Source organism: Desmodus rotundus, chromosome 2 (assembly GCF_022682495.2).
Source record: "Desmodus rotundus isolate HL8 chromosome 2, HLdesRot8A.1, whole genome shotgun sequence".
NCBI classification, from domain to species: domain Eukaryota; kingdom Metazoa; phylum Chordata; class Mammalia; order Chiroptera; family Phyllostomidae; genus Desmodus; species Desmodus rotundus.
The window spans coordinates 132,085,944-132,102,306 of record NC_071388.1 but is presented as its reverse complement, the minus strand read 5'-3'; the positions used below and the strand labels follow the sequence as shown (position 1 = coordinate 132,102,306).

The following is a 16,363-nucleotide window of genomic DNA, read 5'->3' as shown; positions in this document are numbered from 1 at the left end:
GTATTTTTTTCAAAGAGATCTCAACATAATTTATTGCTAGTTTCTAACAAAGCTATGAGAGACTATGATAATCTTTTTAAAATATTAATTTTAGAGAGAGAGGAAGAGCAGGGAGAGAGAGAAAGAAAAAGAAAATGAGAGAAACATCTATTCGTTGTTCTACTTATGTGCGCTTTCATTGGCTGACTCTTGTGTGTGCCCTTACTGAGGACTGAACCCACAACCTTGGTGAATGGGGATGACGCTCTGACCAACTGAGCTACCTGGCCAGGGCTTATGAGGACCTTGAAGGCAGAATCGTAGCTCTTCACCTTTTGTCACCGGTAACTTTCACTGTGTTTGCATGCTACTAGAGCTCAGCGCTTGCTCCATTGAAGTTGTATTGCCTCTTAGCAGCATGCCACTTTTTCTTCTGTGGCCTAAAATTTTTAATTATTATCCAGTTTATTAGCATATTTAGTATGAAAGTTGAGGCTCACCATGTACATCTACTCCCCAAATCCCCAAATCAGAATCTTTTTAGCAAGCACTTATTCCTCTAGCAAACTGACATTTATAACTTCAAATTTATGTATATACTCATAAAATCACTGTTTCCTAACATCACCCCCAGAACTCTCAATTAAAAGGAGGCATGACATCATATAAAATAAAAAAGTATGGAAAATGTGTTAATGTTAAATATCTTTTATACACTAAACTCTATACCTCATTTATTTCAGCAAAATGCATTCTTACTCAGGCATTATTTTTCTAATTGTATTTATAAAGAAGTGGGGGATTAAAAGTTAAATAACTTCCTCAGGATCAAATAATTACTTGAAATCAGAATTAAAGTTAAAGCTCAAGTCAATCCATGTCTTTTGCATATGCTACCACCTTTGTTAAAAAAGTAGTTCTGAATTGTAACATCAAACCTAATCAGATTCAGCCTATCATTTATTTTTAAGACAGGACAATCATATTATAAAGCCAAAATGATATTAAAGAGCTAGAGGCATGTCACAAGGCCGGAATCAAAACAATGAAATAAAGCATCTAGAGAGAACAGAAGCAACCATTAAGAAACAAAACCGGGAAGATTTTAATTACTCAAGGCTAGAAATACCAGACAGCAAAGTAGAATTTCAGAGCAGGCCCTGGAGCACAGCCCAACAGATCAAGGCATGAGAGGTAAATATCCTGGCAGGAAGAAAGATACTGGAATCCACAACTTTCTGGTCTCATTTCCTCTATTTTTAGCTTCTTCATCAATTTCTCTGTACCTAGCCCATTTGCTTCTCCGTAGAATTTCATGTCCTGAATGTGAGCCGACCATGATTCTAAAAGGGTGAGATCTGATTAGCATATAGGGTCTGTTAATATCTATTTCTGTCATGCTTTTACTTCTGGCACTGAATAAACATTTGTTGGGTGTTTGGGGTTAAAAATTTAGACTTAATGATATTGAGTAGGTACTTAAAAAATTGGAAGAGATTTATCTCTAACAAGCTGTAAGATTATTCCATAAGATCACAGCCTTAGCTTTCAAATTGCTTATAATCAGATGCTGGATTCTAAACAATGTAAGCAGCATACCTCACGTTAAGTCAGTAAGTCATCATTTTCAGGAAGAATTTTGCAAATATTTAATAAACTTAATTTACCAGAATTCAGTGCTTTAACTTTAACCAGTTAACTTTGATGGTTATACTCAAATGAACATGGGTTCTAACTGAAATAAGGAAATTTGTCTTTAAAAACTGCTTGTAACTAGTGATTAAGAGATAGAGGAGGAAGAAGGAAGGAAGGAAGGAAGGAAAAGAGGGATGGAGGGAGGGAGGGAGGAAGGAAGGAAGGACAAATTCAGATTACAGGGTTTCAGAGCATAATTACATGTATGGTTATATAGTGCGTTCAAATATTTAAAAAGCTTGTGAGGCTGTTGTGTTCACTTTCAGTTATCAGTTTTGAAGAACATTATACTCGTATGTGTGTGTATGTGTGTGTGTGTGTTATTATCTCTATTCACCCACAGGAATTATGATGAATAATGAACATGCATCATTTAACCTTTCACAGTCTCTCAGCATATGAGCACTCTACCTACAATTATCCAATGGTCTGACATACTTCAGTAGAAACTCAAAAATACAGTGTTTTTATTGTTATCACTTGTTTATCAGACACACAAAATATTTCATATACTATCAAGACAGTTGAATCCTTTTTCCAAAGTTTTAACTTCCTAATTAGAAAAGCAAGGTAGGAAATTTAAGTACAATTTTTAATATTTATAAATGGTAGGTGAAATTCAATATAATTAGAACTATAAGACTTTGTGGTTTTATAAGCATATACTACTAGCATTCTGTATCATAATTTTAAAACTCAAAGTCAGAGAACTTGATTAATTCAGTCCAACCAATTTATTTGTTGCTCCATGGCTAAGTGTCCAAGGGAAGGTGGTGGGGTGGGAGGGGTTGAAATGTGAAGGAAGTGGGACTGCAGGAGTTGAGTACTATCAGGGAAGGCCTCCACCTTGAGGGAAAAAGATCATAAACTGGACAGATATTCCAACTGAGTTTCCTAGCCATAGTATTGGAGACTGCTCACTGGGTTCAGTCGTGGTGAGTAATACAATTTACTTAGAATATTTGGTCACTGGCCAAATGGGCATTAGTCCATGAAGCCCACTAGATCTCTACTTTATTTACAGTCAACTGCACAATTTTCACCTTTCATTTATAAATATTTGGAAACCCACTTTACCTCATAATTTAACTTCAAAAGAGATAAAATCCTATTATAATGACTATCTAAAATATGTTACTTTGATAATTTACCTTATAGAATGTGTGTGTGTGTGCACACATGTATACATACAGCTTGATTGTATATATGTATACACACACACATATATATACACAAACACACATCATACGCATTACATATATACATATGGGTGTGTGTGTATATACAACCATATATATGTATACACACAAATACAACTTGTATATATATACAACTTGACTGATAGAACTTGCATCTATTTCTAATTGTTCCATTGCTTGTATTCATAATGGGATATACATTTTTTTTCTTTCATTTCTGCTGTTTCCTCTGGCAAAGACAGTAAATGTTGGAAGCATTTACTGAGGAAATTACATACATTGTATTTTCAGACTTTTCTGAGGTTATTTATCAAAATCATTAATTAGTCAGATAAATTTCTTACTTAAATCAAATAAAATTACCTTATAGTAGTTCATATTTGCATTTTAAATTGCTGACTTTCATAAGCAGTAATTTCTCAACACACTTTTTGTCAGTAGAACATTTGACTTCAGTTTCTCTTGTAGTGATGACAGGTGTTCCAGTTACCATTTGCCTTAGCACTGAACGCTTATCACATAAGATTTTTCAGTTGTGAATGTTAAAAACTCCATTTAAATCAGCTTAAGCAAAACAAACAAACAAACAAACAAGCAGAAATTTAATGGTTTAGATTACTAAGTAAAACAAACAGTGCTGACTTTGACATGGCTAGATTTTGGGATTCAAAATAAGTTCTCGGGACCTGTACTTTCTCCAGTTTTGGTTTGCTGAACAAATCTGATTCACTGTTATGCTAATTACCAGTTATCAGATTGTCAATATCTGTTTTAAATTCTTACTAAATGCAGGGATTTTATTCACCTAAATAATTTTGGAGCACTGTGTTAGTCAGAGTTCTGCCAAAAAAATAGAACCAGTAGGATTGATAAATATGCATTGACTCCTTTAAGGGATTGGCTTGTGCGGTTGCAAGGGCTTAGGTAGTTCAGATGAAAACGTTTTGGGCCAGGTACTCAGCAGGACTTGACGAGACATCTTGGATGGGAGCTGGGCTCCAGGTGACAGATGGAGTTTCTTCTTCCTCAGGGAAATCTTACTTGTGCTCTTAAACTTTTCAGCTGATTGTTTAAAGCCCACCCAGCTTATTGAAGCTAATCTCCTTTACTTAAAGTCAGCTTATTATAGATGTTAATTACATATACAAAATACATCTAATTTAGTGTTTGGTAGAATAATTGGATACCATATATGGCTAAATTGGCGGTATAAGTGAATATCATAGACACTAATATTAAAAGAAAAAAAAACATGAAGACTGAAGATTAAAGAGCAAACAATAACCTGGGAAAACTTTTAATACAAATGTAATTAAAATAATCTGTTCTCTTTGAAAAACTAATTGGCTTCTATGTAAACAAAAAAATGCTAAGATTGGGACAGTAGTGCCATTATTGAATAGACTACTGCTTTTAATTCTTTGACTGTGACACTAAGAAGAGCTTGTTAGAAGACACTACTTCTTCAATTAATAATCTGTAGAGCTACCCTACCAAACCATCCTTGAGTATTCATAACTTGTAATTACATTTTTCTTCAATGATCTTGCTTCCTATTCTCTCTAAACTTGCAGGTTAGATGCCTTAGAATTCCCTGTTGTATTCACTGAATCTTATATTTAGTAGATGCTAAATTAATATTTCTGGAAAAAAGACAGAATGAATAGGGAGAGAAAAGGAGAACTGGATAAAAATAATTTCAATGTTCTACCATTATTAATAATGTTACAGTGAATAACTTAGTGCATTTGCTGTCTCTTATTTGTGAAGATGCCTCTTCAAAATAAATATCCAAAATGGAGATTGCTGGATCAAAGGGTAAAATGCATAATGTTAGATGCATAAATTCCAACCACAGTAATTGTAGGAATTGGAGATTTTTGCAAGGATCCCATGTGATTGCTGTGCACAGTAAAATTTAAGAATATGACTATTTAATCTTTTGAGTATTAACACCTTTGCAAAAAAAATGTACAAAAAGGAATACATATCTATTGGCATACCTGTGAGTTTTTCCAACCCTACACAGTCGGTTGTTGAACCCCTGAAACTCATTCTAGTCAAGAAACCCTGCCTAGACACATCTTACAATGAACAAAGCACTTGTTCAGCCAATTGAGTGAGGACAGTGGTTTCCCTTCACCAGCTTCATTTGGCCTCTGCAGCCCGTGCTTAATCCTGCATTTCTGCTTAACACTAAGCAGAGAGATTAGATATTGCCACTTATGAAGAAGTTATTGCTTTATAGGGCTTTTGTCTTATATTTTTTAAGTGTATCTGCCCTTCACAGCTAAGAAAGTGAACATCAAACAATGAAATTATTTTTTATAGCGTGGTTTCATCTATGTAACCATGTGGTTATATCTTCATTGCAGTATTATTGCACATTCTACTCCAATAGCAAACTGAAATGTACACACTGTAGTCAAAGTTTCATTTTTTCTACACACTGTTTTTCCCCCCTTATAGAAATTGATAGTTCAGCTAACTGGCAACTAGCACAGCACTGAACCAGATTTGTTCAGCTGTCTACAACTTCATGGATACTTACCTTAGTTTCTCCTGAGACAGCCACCTGTGTTATTTCAGCTCAGAAAAAAAAAGGATTTATAAACTAATAGGACATTTTTTGAGTCCAGAAATTAGGTTATATATCTCTGTATATCTCAAAGAGCGATGTTTTGACATCTAATATATTACTGCAAATATTCTATTGTTCCACATGAATCAAGTATATTGAGCATGAGTTTTTGAGTACTGACCCCTGCAAATTGACCCCTGAAGTAGTTCTAAGATAGCATTGCCCTTGGTTAGAAAAACTAATATACCCAAACTGTAAAATCCATTTTTGCATTAAATAGGATGACAGCTTGAGGTGTCACAAGACAGGTATACTTACTGGGAAACACCCGAAGGCACAACATATTCAAGAAATACGCTTTATTAAAGTTATTCTAGAATTCTGCTCTCTACTCATCCTCCTCACCTCTTAATTAACTATCAAATCCTATTGAATCAGATCCGGAAATATTTCTTGAATCTATCTTCTATTTTCCATCTCTATGCCTGCACTAATGCATAACCACCAAACTGGGATCTCCTTATCCAATCTCTCAGCAATTTCCAGCCATCCTCACCACAGGGAAGAATATTATAGTTTTAAATTTTGTGTTGATTATATAAATACCCTACTTTAAAGTAAACAAAATACAAAGCTTTTGTTACATTCTAGAGAGTGATAATCTAAACTCCTTAGAATACATCTGAGTGATATTGGAACATGGTATCTATAGTAAGTGGAAATGAATATTGAGATGTCACTAAAAATGAAAATTAGCCAGACACTGGAATGCCAAATCTTACCATGAACTAATTACTAGTTTCTACAAGTTCTCCAAAGGGTAGTACAGTATGTGCAAAATGGTGATGCTATCAAACTGAGACAAAATGATAATTTATTATTAGATAAATAATAATTTGGGTCCAAAGTAGAATTCCTGTGAACTATGCTGGATAATGTGGAAAACTAACTTGTTTTCCTATAGCCTGGTCCATATGTGTTGCCCCTTTAACTTAATTTCAAGTCTGAGTCCAAGATTTTATTATCCAATATAAGAAAGTCACCTTATACAATATATACTTTTAAGATAAAATTGTTAGGACATTGTTATGAATTAGATGTAGAGAATAAGGTAGAACATATGAAAAATGAATGCCTGGTTTCTTAAATGAGCCATTGGTTGGAAAGATTCTCTGTTTGCCAAAGTGGAGGAAAACAAATTTTATATATATATGGAAAAGAAAGAATTTAATATGAAGTATGTTAAATTTGAGATGCCTAAAATGATTTTAGCATAAGTATCAAAAAGCCAACTGTATTTTTAAGTTAGAAGCTGAGAAGACATGTTAAAAAATGAGTTATAATATTAATAAAAGTCATGGAAATTTTTTAGAATTTTTACAAAATAATTTAGCTATAACAGAATTCTGGATCTAATACAAAAAGAGGAGGTAGGAAATCTAACTGAGAAAAATCAGTCAAGTAGGAAGGACCTAGAAAGTGCTAAGAAGAAAGAAAGTCAAAAGGGATGAAAGGATTTATTTGGTCTGATGCCACAGAAAGATCAATGAGGACTGAGAAAGGTTTAACCCCATGAAAATAATTAGCAACTTCTGTAAGAAAAGAAGAAAGAGAGAGAGAAAGAATGGGAGAAAGGGAGAAAGAGAGAAAGAGGGAACAAGAAAGAAAGAAGAAAGAAAGAAAGAAAGAAAGAAAGAAGAAAGAAAGAAAGAAAGAAAGAAAGAAAGAAAGAAAGAAAGAAAGAAAGAAAGAAAGAAAGAAAGAAGAAAGAAAGAAAGAAAGAAAGAAAGAAAGAAAGAAAGAAAGAAAGAAAGAAAGAAAGAAAGAAAGAAAGAGAAAGAAAGGAAGGAAGGAAGGAAGGAAGGAAGGAAGGAAGGAAGGAAGGAAGAGAGAGAAAGGGGAAAGAAAGAAAAGAGAGAGAAAGGAAAAGGAATGATGGGGTTGGAAAAATATTTGTATTGAATGAAGAGTGAAAGGAAAAATGAAGTCAGCTTGCATGAATAATTCTTTGGAGAATGCTGGATGTCAATAGAGCATGGAAAGAAAAGGCTATAAACAGAGGTAGGTTTGAGGTTAAGAAAAAAAGATTTATTTGTTTTAGTATAATGAATAGCAGAGCAAGTTTACATGCTGAAGGTTAGATTTAGCAGAAAAGGAGAGATTGAAAATGCAACAGAAAGAGGACATTTTTGAAGACAGGTTTCAGAAAGGGAGAGGGAGTTGGTATATATTTTTGCCTGGTATTGGCCTAAATGGAGGAGGGGATGCTTCCTTCTGTATTACAGGACAGTTAGGGAAGTAACGGATGTAGATATTGACAAGATTTGGGCCTGTGGGAAAACAAATCAGTTGCATTTTGATGTGCTCTAATTCTCTATGCAGTTATTCTCTTGAGGTGGAATGGAGTGAATTAGAGGGTTGTGATAGGGACAGTGGAGAAAAAATGAGAAGGAAAAGTTGAAGGTTAGTTTACAGATAGAAAATGGAGAGGGTCCATGGGGACAAGGTCTCAGTGGAGTCAAATAGTTGTTTCAGGGAGAGTGCCTGAGGGAGATAGAGTAAACCTGAAGTCAGAGGGAAGGATAAGATGTTTGTTTGTGTGTTGGGGGGGAGGGGACATCCCTTGTGGTGGAGGTAAAAATTTCTGGTGATGACAACCAATGTGGATCTGTTATCCTGTAGACATTGGAATCCCTTACTTTCCCAGTTTAGCATGGTTAACAAGAAAAACATACTAAAACTGAGTCTTAAATAAAAATAATTATGTATAAGAGTCAGAAGTTTGATAGATGATTCTTTGAGGATGGCTGCTGTCAGTGATACAGCCTATTGGTGAGACCCTCAAAAAATATATGTTAAAAGAGTAAAGTAATATTCTAGAATTAGTATTAAGTAAGGCACTGGTTTTACATCTACCCCTGAGGTTTGCCCAGAGGTATCCAACCATGTGATATGAAAAATAAAGACATTTATTGAAGAAGATACAAGATACAAGAAACATTGTACAGTTCTCCCAATCACCATCAGCTGCCCAGTCATATTTTCTTGAATCTCACTGATGGTCTGAAATCATTTCCCTTTCAAAGATGATTTTAGTTTTAGGAAAACCAGAAGTCTCAGGGTGCCAAATCTGAGCTGTACAGGGGCTGAGTCAGCTGGGTTATTTGATGCTTCTCCAAAAACATCTGCACAAGACGAGATGTATGAGCAGGCATGTTGTCATCATGAAGCTGCCAATCACCAGTTGCCCATAGCTGCAGCCTTCTAAATCATCTGAATAGTTTCCACAAAGAAATGTTCAACCTTAACACAAAATTAGATGCATTTATTGCTCTACTTGCTCAGTCATTTTGACTGTGATGGCCACACAGTACACATGCTCACTCAATGATATCTACCAGCCAAACTGCCTAGTACAGTGAAGTCATCATTGTTCATGCATTGTCCAGTCCAGTCCATTCTCCTTGGCTGCCAGGTTATATTGATGTCACACAAACTGTATAGTTATATTAACAAAGGCTGAACTTTTTCCAGACAGACCTTGAATACACAAACATACACACAGGCGAGAGAGAGAGATGTGGCCCAATTCCAACATGGAGTTACAAGATAAGTGTTACATGTTAAAATTGTTAAATGATTGCTGTACTTAGAATAAACCTTTCCATATAAAATATTTCCAAATAGTATGATTTTTGATTGTTTGAAATCTTCAGAAAAAACTTTTCTGGATCTTAAAATAGAACATTAATCAGTGGGGTGGTTTACTCAATGCCCTTTAGCTCCTGGATCTAGAAACCCATTGAAGCTACTCAACTGCATAGAGATGTCCCAAGAGCATATGGAAAATCTCATATGTTCGTATAACTAAGGACAGGAAGTAAAGATGGACTCCCTTGGGCTTGAAGAATACCTCACTCAAGGACTCCATGGTTCCTTTGCTCACATCTCCTGGTCCTGTGGCTCCCCAGCCAACTTCTGCACCATGCTCTGGTATTCCTCCTCTCTTAGCACACCACTCCCACCCCAACTGCTCATTTTAACCATGTTAGCACAACTACCCATTAGGTGAGCTCCACACATTTTGGGTTAGATTTTTGACAGACAGGGTGCTACTGATTCAGCTCAGCCTATGACTTGGTTTCATATGTATCACACATTCCACCTTGGTCTAATTATCTCTACAGAGGAAGGAGAGGGATAATATTGGCATGTAGGGCTGCCCTTTTCTGGCACAGTATCTGGATGGGAAGGTTTAGATAAATATGGATGTTGAATGGGTCAGCCACATTGACTGACATATCTAATATATGTACACTTTTGGAGTAATCATTAGTGGCAATGATTCCTGAGTGTAGAGTAACTGGCTGAGAGCAGGAATCTGTATGTCAAGTATAATTTCTGTGTGTGTGTGTATGAGCTGAGAACCAAGTCAAGAGATTTTTCAAACAATGAAGGCAAAACCCCCAAACAAATAAAATTCAATAAGTAACTGTCTTGAACATTGTTGACTAGACAGAAAATAGTTTTATTGTTTATTATCCACATCCCTTAAGTAGCAAGAGCTAATAGATTTTGAATTTAAATGTCTTACTCCAAAGATTCATTACACTTTCAGATTTGTAATTGCATTTTAGAATTGCAATGCTAAATATTTAATGTTCTCACTTTAATTTGGAATAAACTGTAATTACCCCATGTAATTTGGAAAGTAGTTTTCTTATTTAATTATTGTATACAAAGTGGAAAAAATACAGTTGTATTGATGTTATTTGGATGCCATTATTTTAAAAGCAAGACTGAAAGTGAACTTCGTTATGTACCCCTTGCAAAGGAAAATACATACAAGTTTCCTGAAATATAAAGAAATACAGTTATCTACATCATCACATGATTAATAGACATGAACGGTTTGCAATGGCTTAATCAAAACAAGGATTTTAAAAAATCTGTTAATATACCACCTTCTAGTTTTATGTCTCACTCTTCTCTCATCTACTTCCTCACTGCTATCTTGTTATGCAAACTTACTTTTAAACAGTTAAAATGGATGGTACATAATTGCATTGTGAAAACTCTCAGAATTTCATCATTAAGCTATAAGCAACATTTCAGGAGTAAGAAAGGTCACACAAAACCAGGGTTGACTGTGGACTTAAAATATGTGGACCAGACTCTGATGTGTTCAAATTCTCTTTAGTCCTTTTTGACAAAGTACCAAAGTTTACCATTTAAGATGAATATCTGTAGCAAAAGTAAGTCTTATTTTTATCAGTTAAAAAATACCTGTTTTAAGAGATCAGTGTGTGTAACAATTGGTTTGCCTTGAGGCCCTGGGATGATCGGAGCCGTAACTCTGTAAGCACAGCGCTCTGTCACTGTCCGTGAGTGCTCCCTGTGCGGCTTTTGATTTATGTCAGGCAAGTTTGCCAACAAACCCGAAGTTTCTTACTATCTGCAACCGTGTAAAGTCTGATATATCTACAGTAAAACAGGAGTAATTATATGAACAATGAAAAGTCATATAAAATCAGTGTTCCATATCTGATAAAATTAGGAAGCCAAAATGGTAAATTCGCATTTGCTATAGATGTCGAATTGTAAGAAAAATGAACTGGATGCATAATTGAATATTTTAAAGAAATGTGTCTGTTTTTATGAACTAATAGTTAAACATGTCTTAGAAATAGAAAGAGTAGTTAGAATATAGTTTTATTTATTTTTGTTAATTGGAATTGAATGGAATGACAAAAAAATAAGTGAAGAATGAGAGAATAACAATCTCCATTTAGTTTCTCCCTGATAGTAGAGAATAAAGATAATTGACACCATAGGAAAGAACAGGAGAGAAGACCTGTTCAGATGTCGGTACCCGCAATCTGAAGGAATGGGGCATAAGACAGATGTGGGAATGGTTTTATCATCCACAGGCAGAGTTCTGCACTTGGGGCGCTGCTGTACTAGGAGCAGCATAAATCCTTGTTCCTGGAGAGAAGAGTTGCCGAAAGGGTGACTGAGAACCCTGAAGTTAACAGAGTTAAGTGTTCAGAAAAAAATTGTATAAGAGTAAATGCAATTCCAAGCTACCATCTGTGTTTAATTTTATGGAATTTCTGGGGTATAGACTTACCCATGGTTAATGATAAAGTAAAAGTTATTGTATTGTAGTTTAAAAAGAATAACATAATCTAATTATGAAAAATCCAAGAAAACTCAAAGTAAGAATATTCTTCAAAACAAATGATGTTTACCCTATAGAAATGGTGACATCATGAACAGCAGGAAGGCGAAAGAACTGGTCAAGATTAAAGGAGTGTAGAGAGAAGACAATTAAATGTAATACATGATGCTGCATTGGATTTTGAATCAGAAAAAAGGAGGAAATTTTACTATATAGAACATTATGGGTCCACAGGCAAAATATGAATAAAAACTATGTATCATATCAGTGTTAAAAGCATTGATTTTGATACTGGTACTGTGGTTATGCATGATAATGGTCTTGTACTTGACAGATTCAGCCTGAAGTATTTAGGTGTAAAGGGCCATAATATCTGTAATTTACTGTCAAGAGGTTCAGACAATACTAGAAACAGCCAGAGGGACAAAAGGTAAACAATGGTGAATCTAGGTGAAGGGTATAGGCATTCATTTTATTCTTACAACTTTTCTGTAAGTTTGAAGTGATTCAAAATAGTGAGTTAAAAGCAAAAGGCATGACAAACAGACATTTGCATTATGACTCAGACAATGACTTACCATGTGGACTTTGAGACTGCTCGTCTGTGAAAATAAAAATAATCTGCCCCTTCTATCTCACAGATAATTGTAGGAGTCGATGAGATAATGGGGTTCACAGAGCACTATTCACTTTTTTTAAGATTTGGAAAAATAATTTATATGAAAGAAAAGAGTGATTTTTAGCCAAGCTACATTTTCACCACAAATAAAATATAGAGATCAGATAATTTAAAACTTTAGCTTTTGTTTATTAATTATAATACAGTTATTTATTATAACACCTCAATTAAAGAATGCCCCGGGAATGAAGCATTTCTCTGTAAGAGTAGTAGGACATTTTAAAATAAAGTTAAACGATATTAAAATAAGCAAACAGAAAAACAGCTACATCATCACGTGCCTATGGGTACTTATTGCTTTACAGTGTTATGGATTTAGTGCTATTCTCTTAGAGAACTCTTCCATTTCTTGCATTTTATTTATAAGTGAACAGAGGTCATCGTAGTCAGCATTCTGAATTCTGGGAAGGTTCAATTGGTGTAAAGGATCTATTTTAGTGTAAAAATCTTTTACGTCTCCATGGGGCACTAGTTAATCTGCTATCTGCTAGGGAATTCTTTACTGTTTCTTGTAGTTTGGTGCTACCTCACATACCCAAAGTTCTCCTGTTCTTTTGAATTTATACTTTCATTAAAACAGTAACATTTTGATTGATTGTGTATTTATGCTTTTTCCCCATACTTTGGTTGAAACTTTTTCAACCAGTTTTATCGTGACCTTGGATAAATATAAGATGTGCTTGCATCATTCCTGCTATACTATGTCAATATCTCTGAAAATCTTGGAAAAATAATTTACATTTTCCTGACATTCTTCATCATCAACTGGTCCACTCTTCTTCCACAATTAAAATTCTCAAAGAGAAGTAACACATTTTTTTTATTTCAACAAATATCAAATTAAATGTCATCTTCTTGATCAATATTCTTTCTTTCTCTATTTATTTTGTGAAGTGATTGGCCCAGCCAGCCACCCCAATCCTTTATCCTGGAACTTTTCTCTGTTAACCTTCTATGAGATTCTGTTTTGTTTCTTTGACCATAACCTATGATCTTCCTCACTTGCTCTTTTTTTTCTCCAATAATATGCCTCCAGGGTTCTTGTCTTGGCATTCTTCTCTCTTATCCATATAATTAAGTCATGTCAAGATGACTTCAGAGAAACCTCTATCTCTCCTGAGTCATCTTTTCTCTTCAACACCATGTAGTATTTACAATCACCTGCTTCATACCACTGTCTACTACAGTCTATATATAGGGAGCCAGCACCTCCGACTCTGTATGCCCGAGCCCTACTACCTGCACACCACCAATATTTTTCAGTTCTGTGAAATGGACAAATCAAAAGAGGAAACTATGAAAGGAGAGGCATTTTGGCATGGCTTGAGAAAGAGAGTTTCATACAACAGGCATGGTGGGCAGTGCTCTACGGAAAGGGAGAGAGAGTCTGGCAACCTTTATAGCAGCTTGACTGGAGGTAGCTATGAGCAAATTAATTTACAATTGAAGAAAGTGGAAATGCAAAATGGAAGCAGGAAGAGAGAGCAAGAGTGAGGGAGAAAGATAGAGAGAGTTAGAGAGGGAGAGAAAGAGGAAAGAGAAGAGAGAGAGAGAAACATCAGAAAGACCAGCTCAGGAGCAGAGGCTTGAGAGCTCTGCCTGACAATAAAACATAACACTGAATGCTCTTTTATCTATTACTCACTAGAATGAAAAGTTCTTCTCCTGAATAGAATGTCACTTGGAAAATAATTTTTAACTCACTGTGATAAATTGATCTTTCAAAGACATTAGATGAAGTATATACTCAAAATGAACTCTGGCTTTGCTGTTTAGGCATTGATGTTTAAAAGTTAGTCATAGCCTCCCTCAGCAGGAAGAGCTAAATTAAAATTAAATAATACTTTTTAGCTTGAAAGACACCCCATACTGTTAGATAATGCAAGGATGTTGAGAAAATCAACCAGACACTAACTCACCAAGTTTATAAAATCAAATATTCTATATTCTAGATAATCTTAATGTTGCTCAGGCACTGCAAGATTATTTTGAGATTATATATAAGTCAAGGCAAGTAGTCCTCTATTTACAAATGTAATTTTGTCTCATGAGTTGGTAATCGTGTTAAAATATTGTCAGGCTAATTGAAATTGATTTCTATTTACTAAATATAGTGAATACTAATCAAATATCAGACATTGAAGTGTTGGAGGTATTTAAACCTTTGATGACAGACACTGTTAGTGTTTCATGAAAGGTTTTTTGTTTTTTGTTTTTTTTGTCTCGGAAGTCAACATGCTTTTCAGTCTTTTCTTCTAGATATATAAGAAGAAAATGAGAAGAAATGGCCCACATTTCCTTCATGAAATAGGGTGTTTGGGGAATATATGGAAGAATTTGGGATTGGCTGGGGAGGGTTATTTATATTTCATTTCCATTTCTACAAACAACACATTTGTTTTTCCATCTGCTTACTTCCATTACAGGTTTGTGATTCACTACCAACTGTAGCATCGTTGAGCTCCATGTTACAGCTTTTATAGGAAATGGACATTACTAGGCAATTTGAAAAGCAGGGTGCAGAGAAAGCCTGATGGCTCACTTGCCCTGGCCTGGTGACTTGGCTCTCTTCTGAAGCTTGCACCGAATAAGCTGCATGCATTTTCTGTACTGTGTGTATGGGCTCTACGAAGCTTAAAGAAACATTTCCCCTAATGTGAAAATAAACCCACCATAATCATTCATTTTAGGGAAATTTTACAGTTGTTGGTTAACCTGCTCCCTTATGCCCTGCAATATCCATTAACAGATTTCTCTGTTTATGAGTGATATTACATGGAAATGGTTATGGGAAACTCACAGATGTAACCACTGAAATAAATTAGAAGAAAAAGTTCTGCTTTTTACAGATGGTTCTACTGAAAATGCTTTTATCCCTTCTTGACTTTAACATTTATTTTACTTTCAACAGAAAACTTTTCTTTACTGACTATGGGAACGTAGCCAAAGTGGAGCGATGCGACATGGATGGGACCAACAGAACAAGGATAATTGATTCAAAGACAGAGCAGCCAGCTGCACTGGCACTGGACCTAGTCAACAAATGGGTTTACTGGGTAGATCTTTACTTGGAGTATGTGGAAGTCGCGGACTATCAGGGCAAAAACAGGCATACTATTATTCAAGGCAGACAAGTAAGTATAGTTTTGTAAGAAAATGCGGCTAAGGTAATAAAATGTATGGTATCACACTAAGAGGAAGACCCAAAATTGCAATGTCGACAATTTCTTATAAACTTAACAGCAGTGGGTCATAAAAATTGTGATGTATTTCCTACATGCAAGATGTTCTTTTTACAATGCATTCTATGTATTGGAGATGCTTCTCATTTTTTCCTTCCCTCCGTTAAAAACAAAGCACACAAAACAAAAACCAACAAAAAACAAGAACAACAAACATGCAAAACCAAAAATGCTATGCCAGTAAGAAAGGAAAATACTAGAATAGGACAGATGTTACTGCCAGCGTACTAAAAACTAATTTAACAGTTTATTTATAAGAGGAACTAAGCTATGATTTGTCCCATGTGGCACTGGCAATACTTTGCTAACAAAAGCAAATTCCAGTTTACAAAGGCATCTTTGTTATTTTAATAGGTTGGATTAAATTTTGCCTTCTGTTACATTCAAGAAATCCTGAAAATAAGAGTACTGTGAAAAATTTTTCACAGAATTCAAAATTTTTCCCATCTCTATAGTTTTTCCCTTGCTGAATGATAAGATTTTTATTTGCAAATAACAGTAAACACCTCAAAGGAAATCTGTAAGTGGAAATGGACTTTATTCACTAGCATACCTTTTAAAATTCAATTCTACCTCAGTGAATGCACTAATTTCATGGGAGATTCTTATTCTATGGAAATGAAATATGTAGATGTCTTTGCTTTCCTTTGCAATACAAAGTAAGAATATTCTACCATTATCCCTCAAAGTTACTTTTCCTTTCTAATCAGCTTTGACAATGAAATTATTTCACTTTCCTCAGAAAATAAACAAATGCACTAATCTGGGTGGTTAAAAAAATAAAGCATGTAGTAGTAGAAGTGAGGC

General features: G+C 34.9%; 1 protein-coding gene across 1 annotated transcript in view; it reads left to right on the top strand.

Annotated features, from left to right (window-relative positions):
- LRP1B (LDL receptor related protein 1B) overlaps positions 1–16,363 on the top strand; it is a 1,720,016-nt gene that overhangs the window by 963,412 nt on the left and 740,241 nt on the right. Inside the window, exon 9 of the mRNA XM_053919407.2 lies at positions 15,226–15,448. Within this exon, the coding sequence (XP_053775382.1) occupies positions 15,226–15,448 (223 nt within the window). The remainder of the gene's footprint in view (positions 1–15,225; positions 15,449–16,363) is intronic.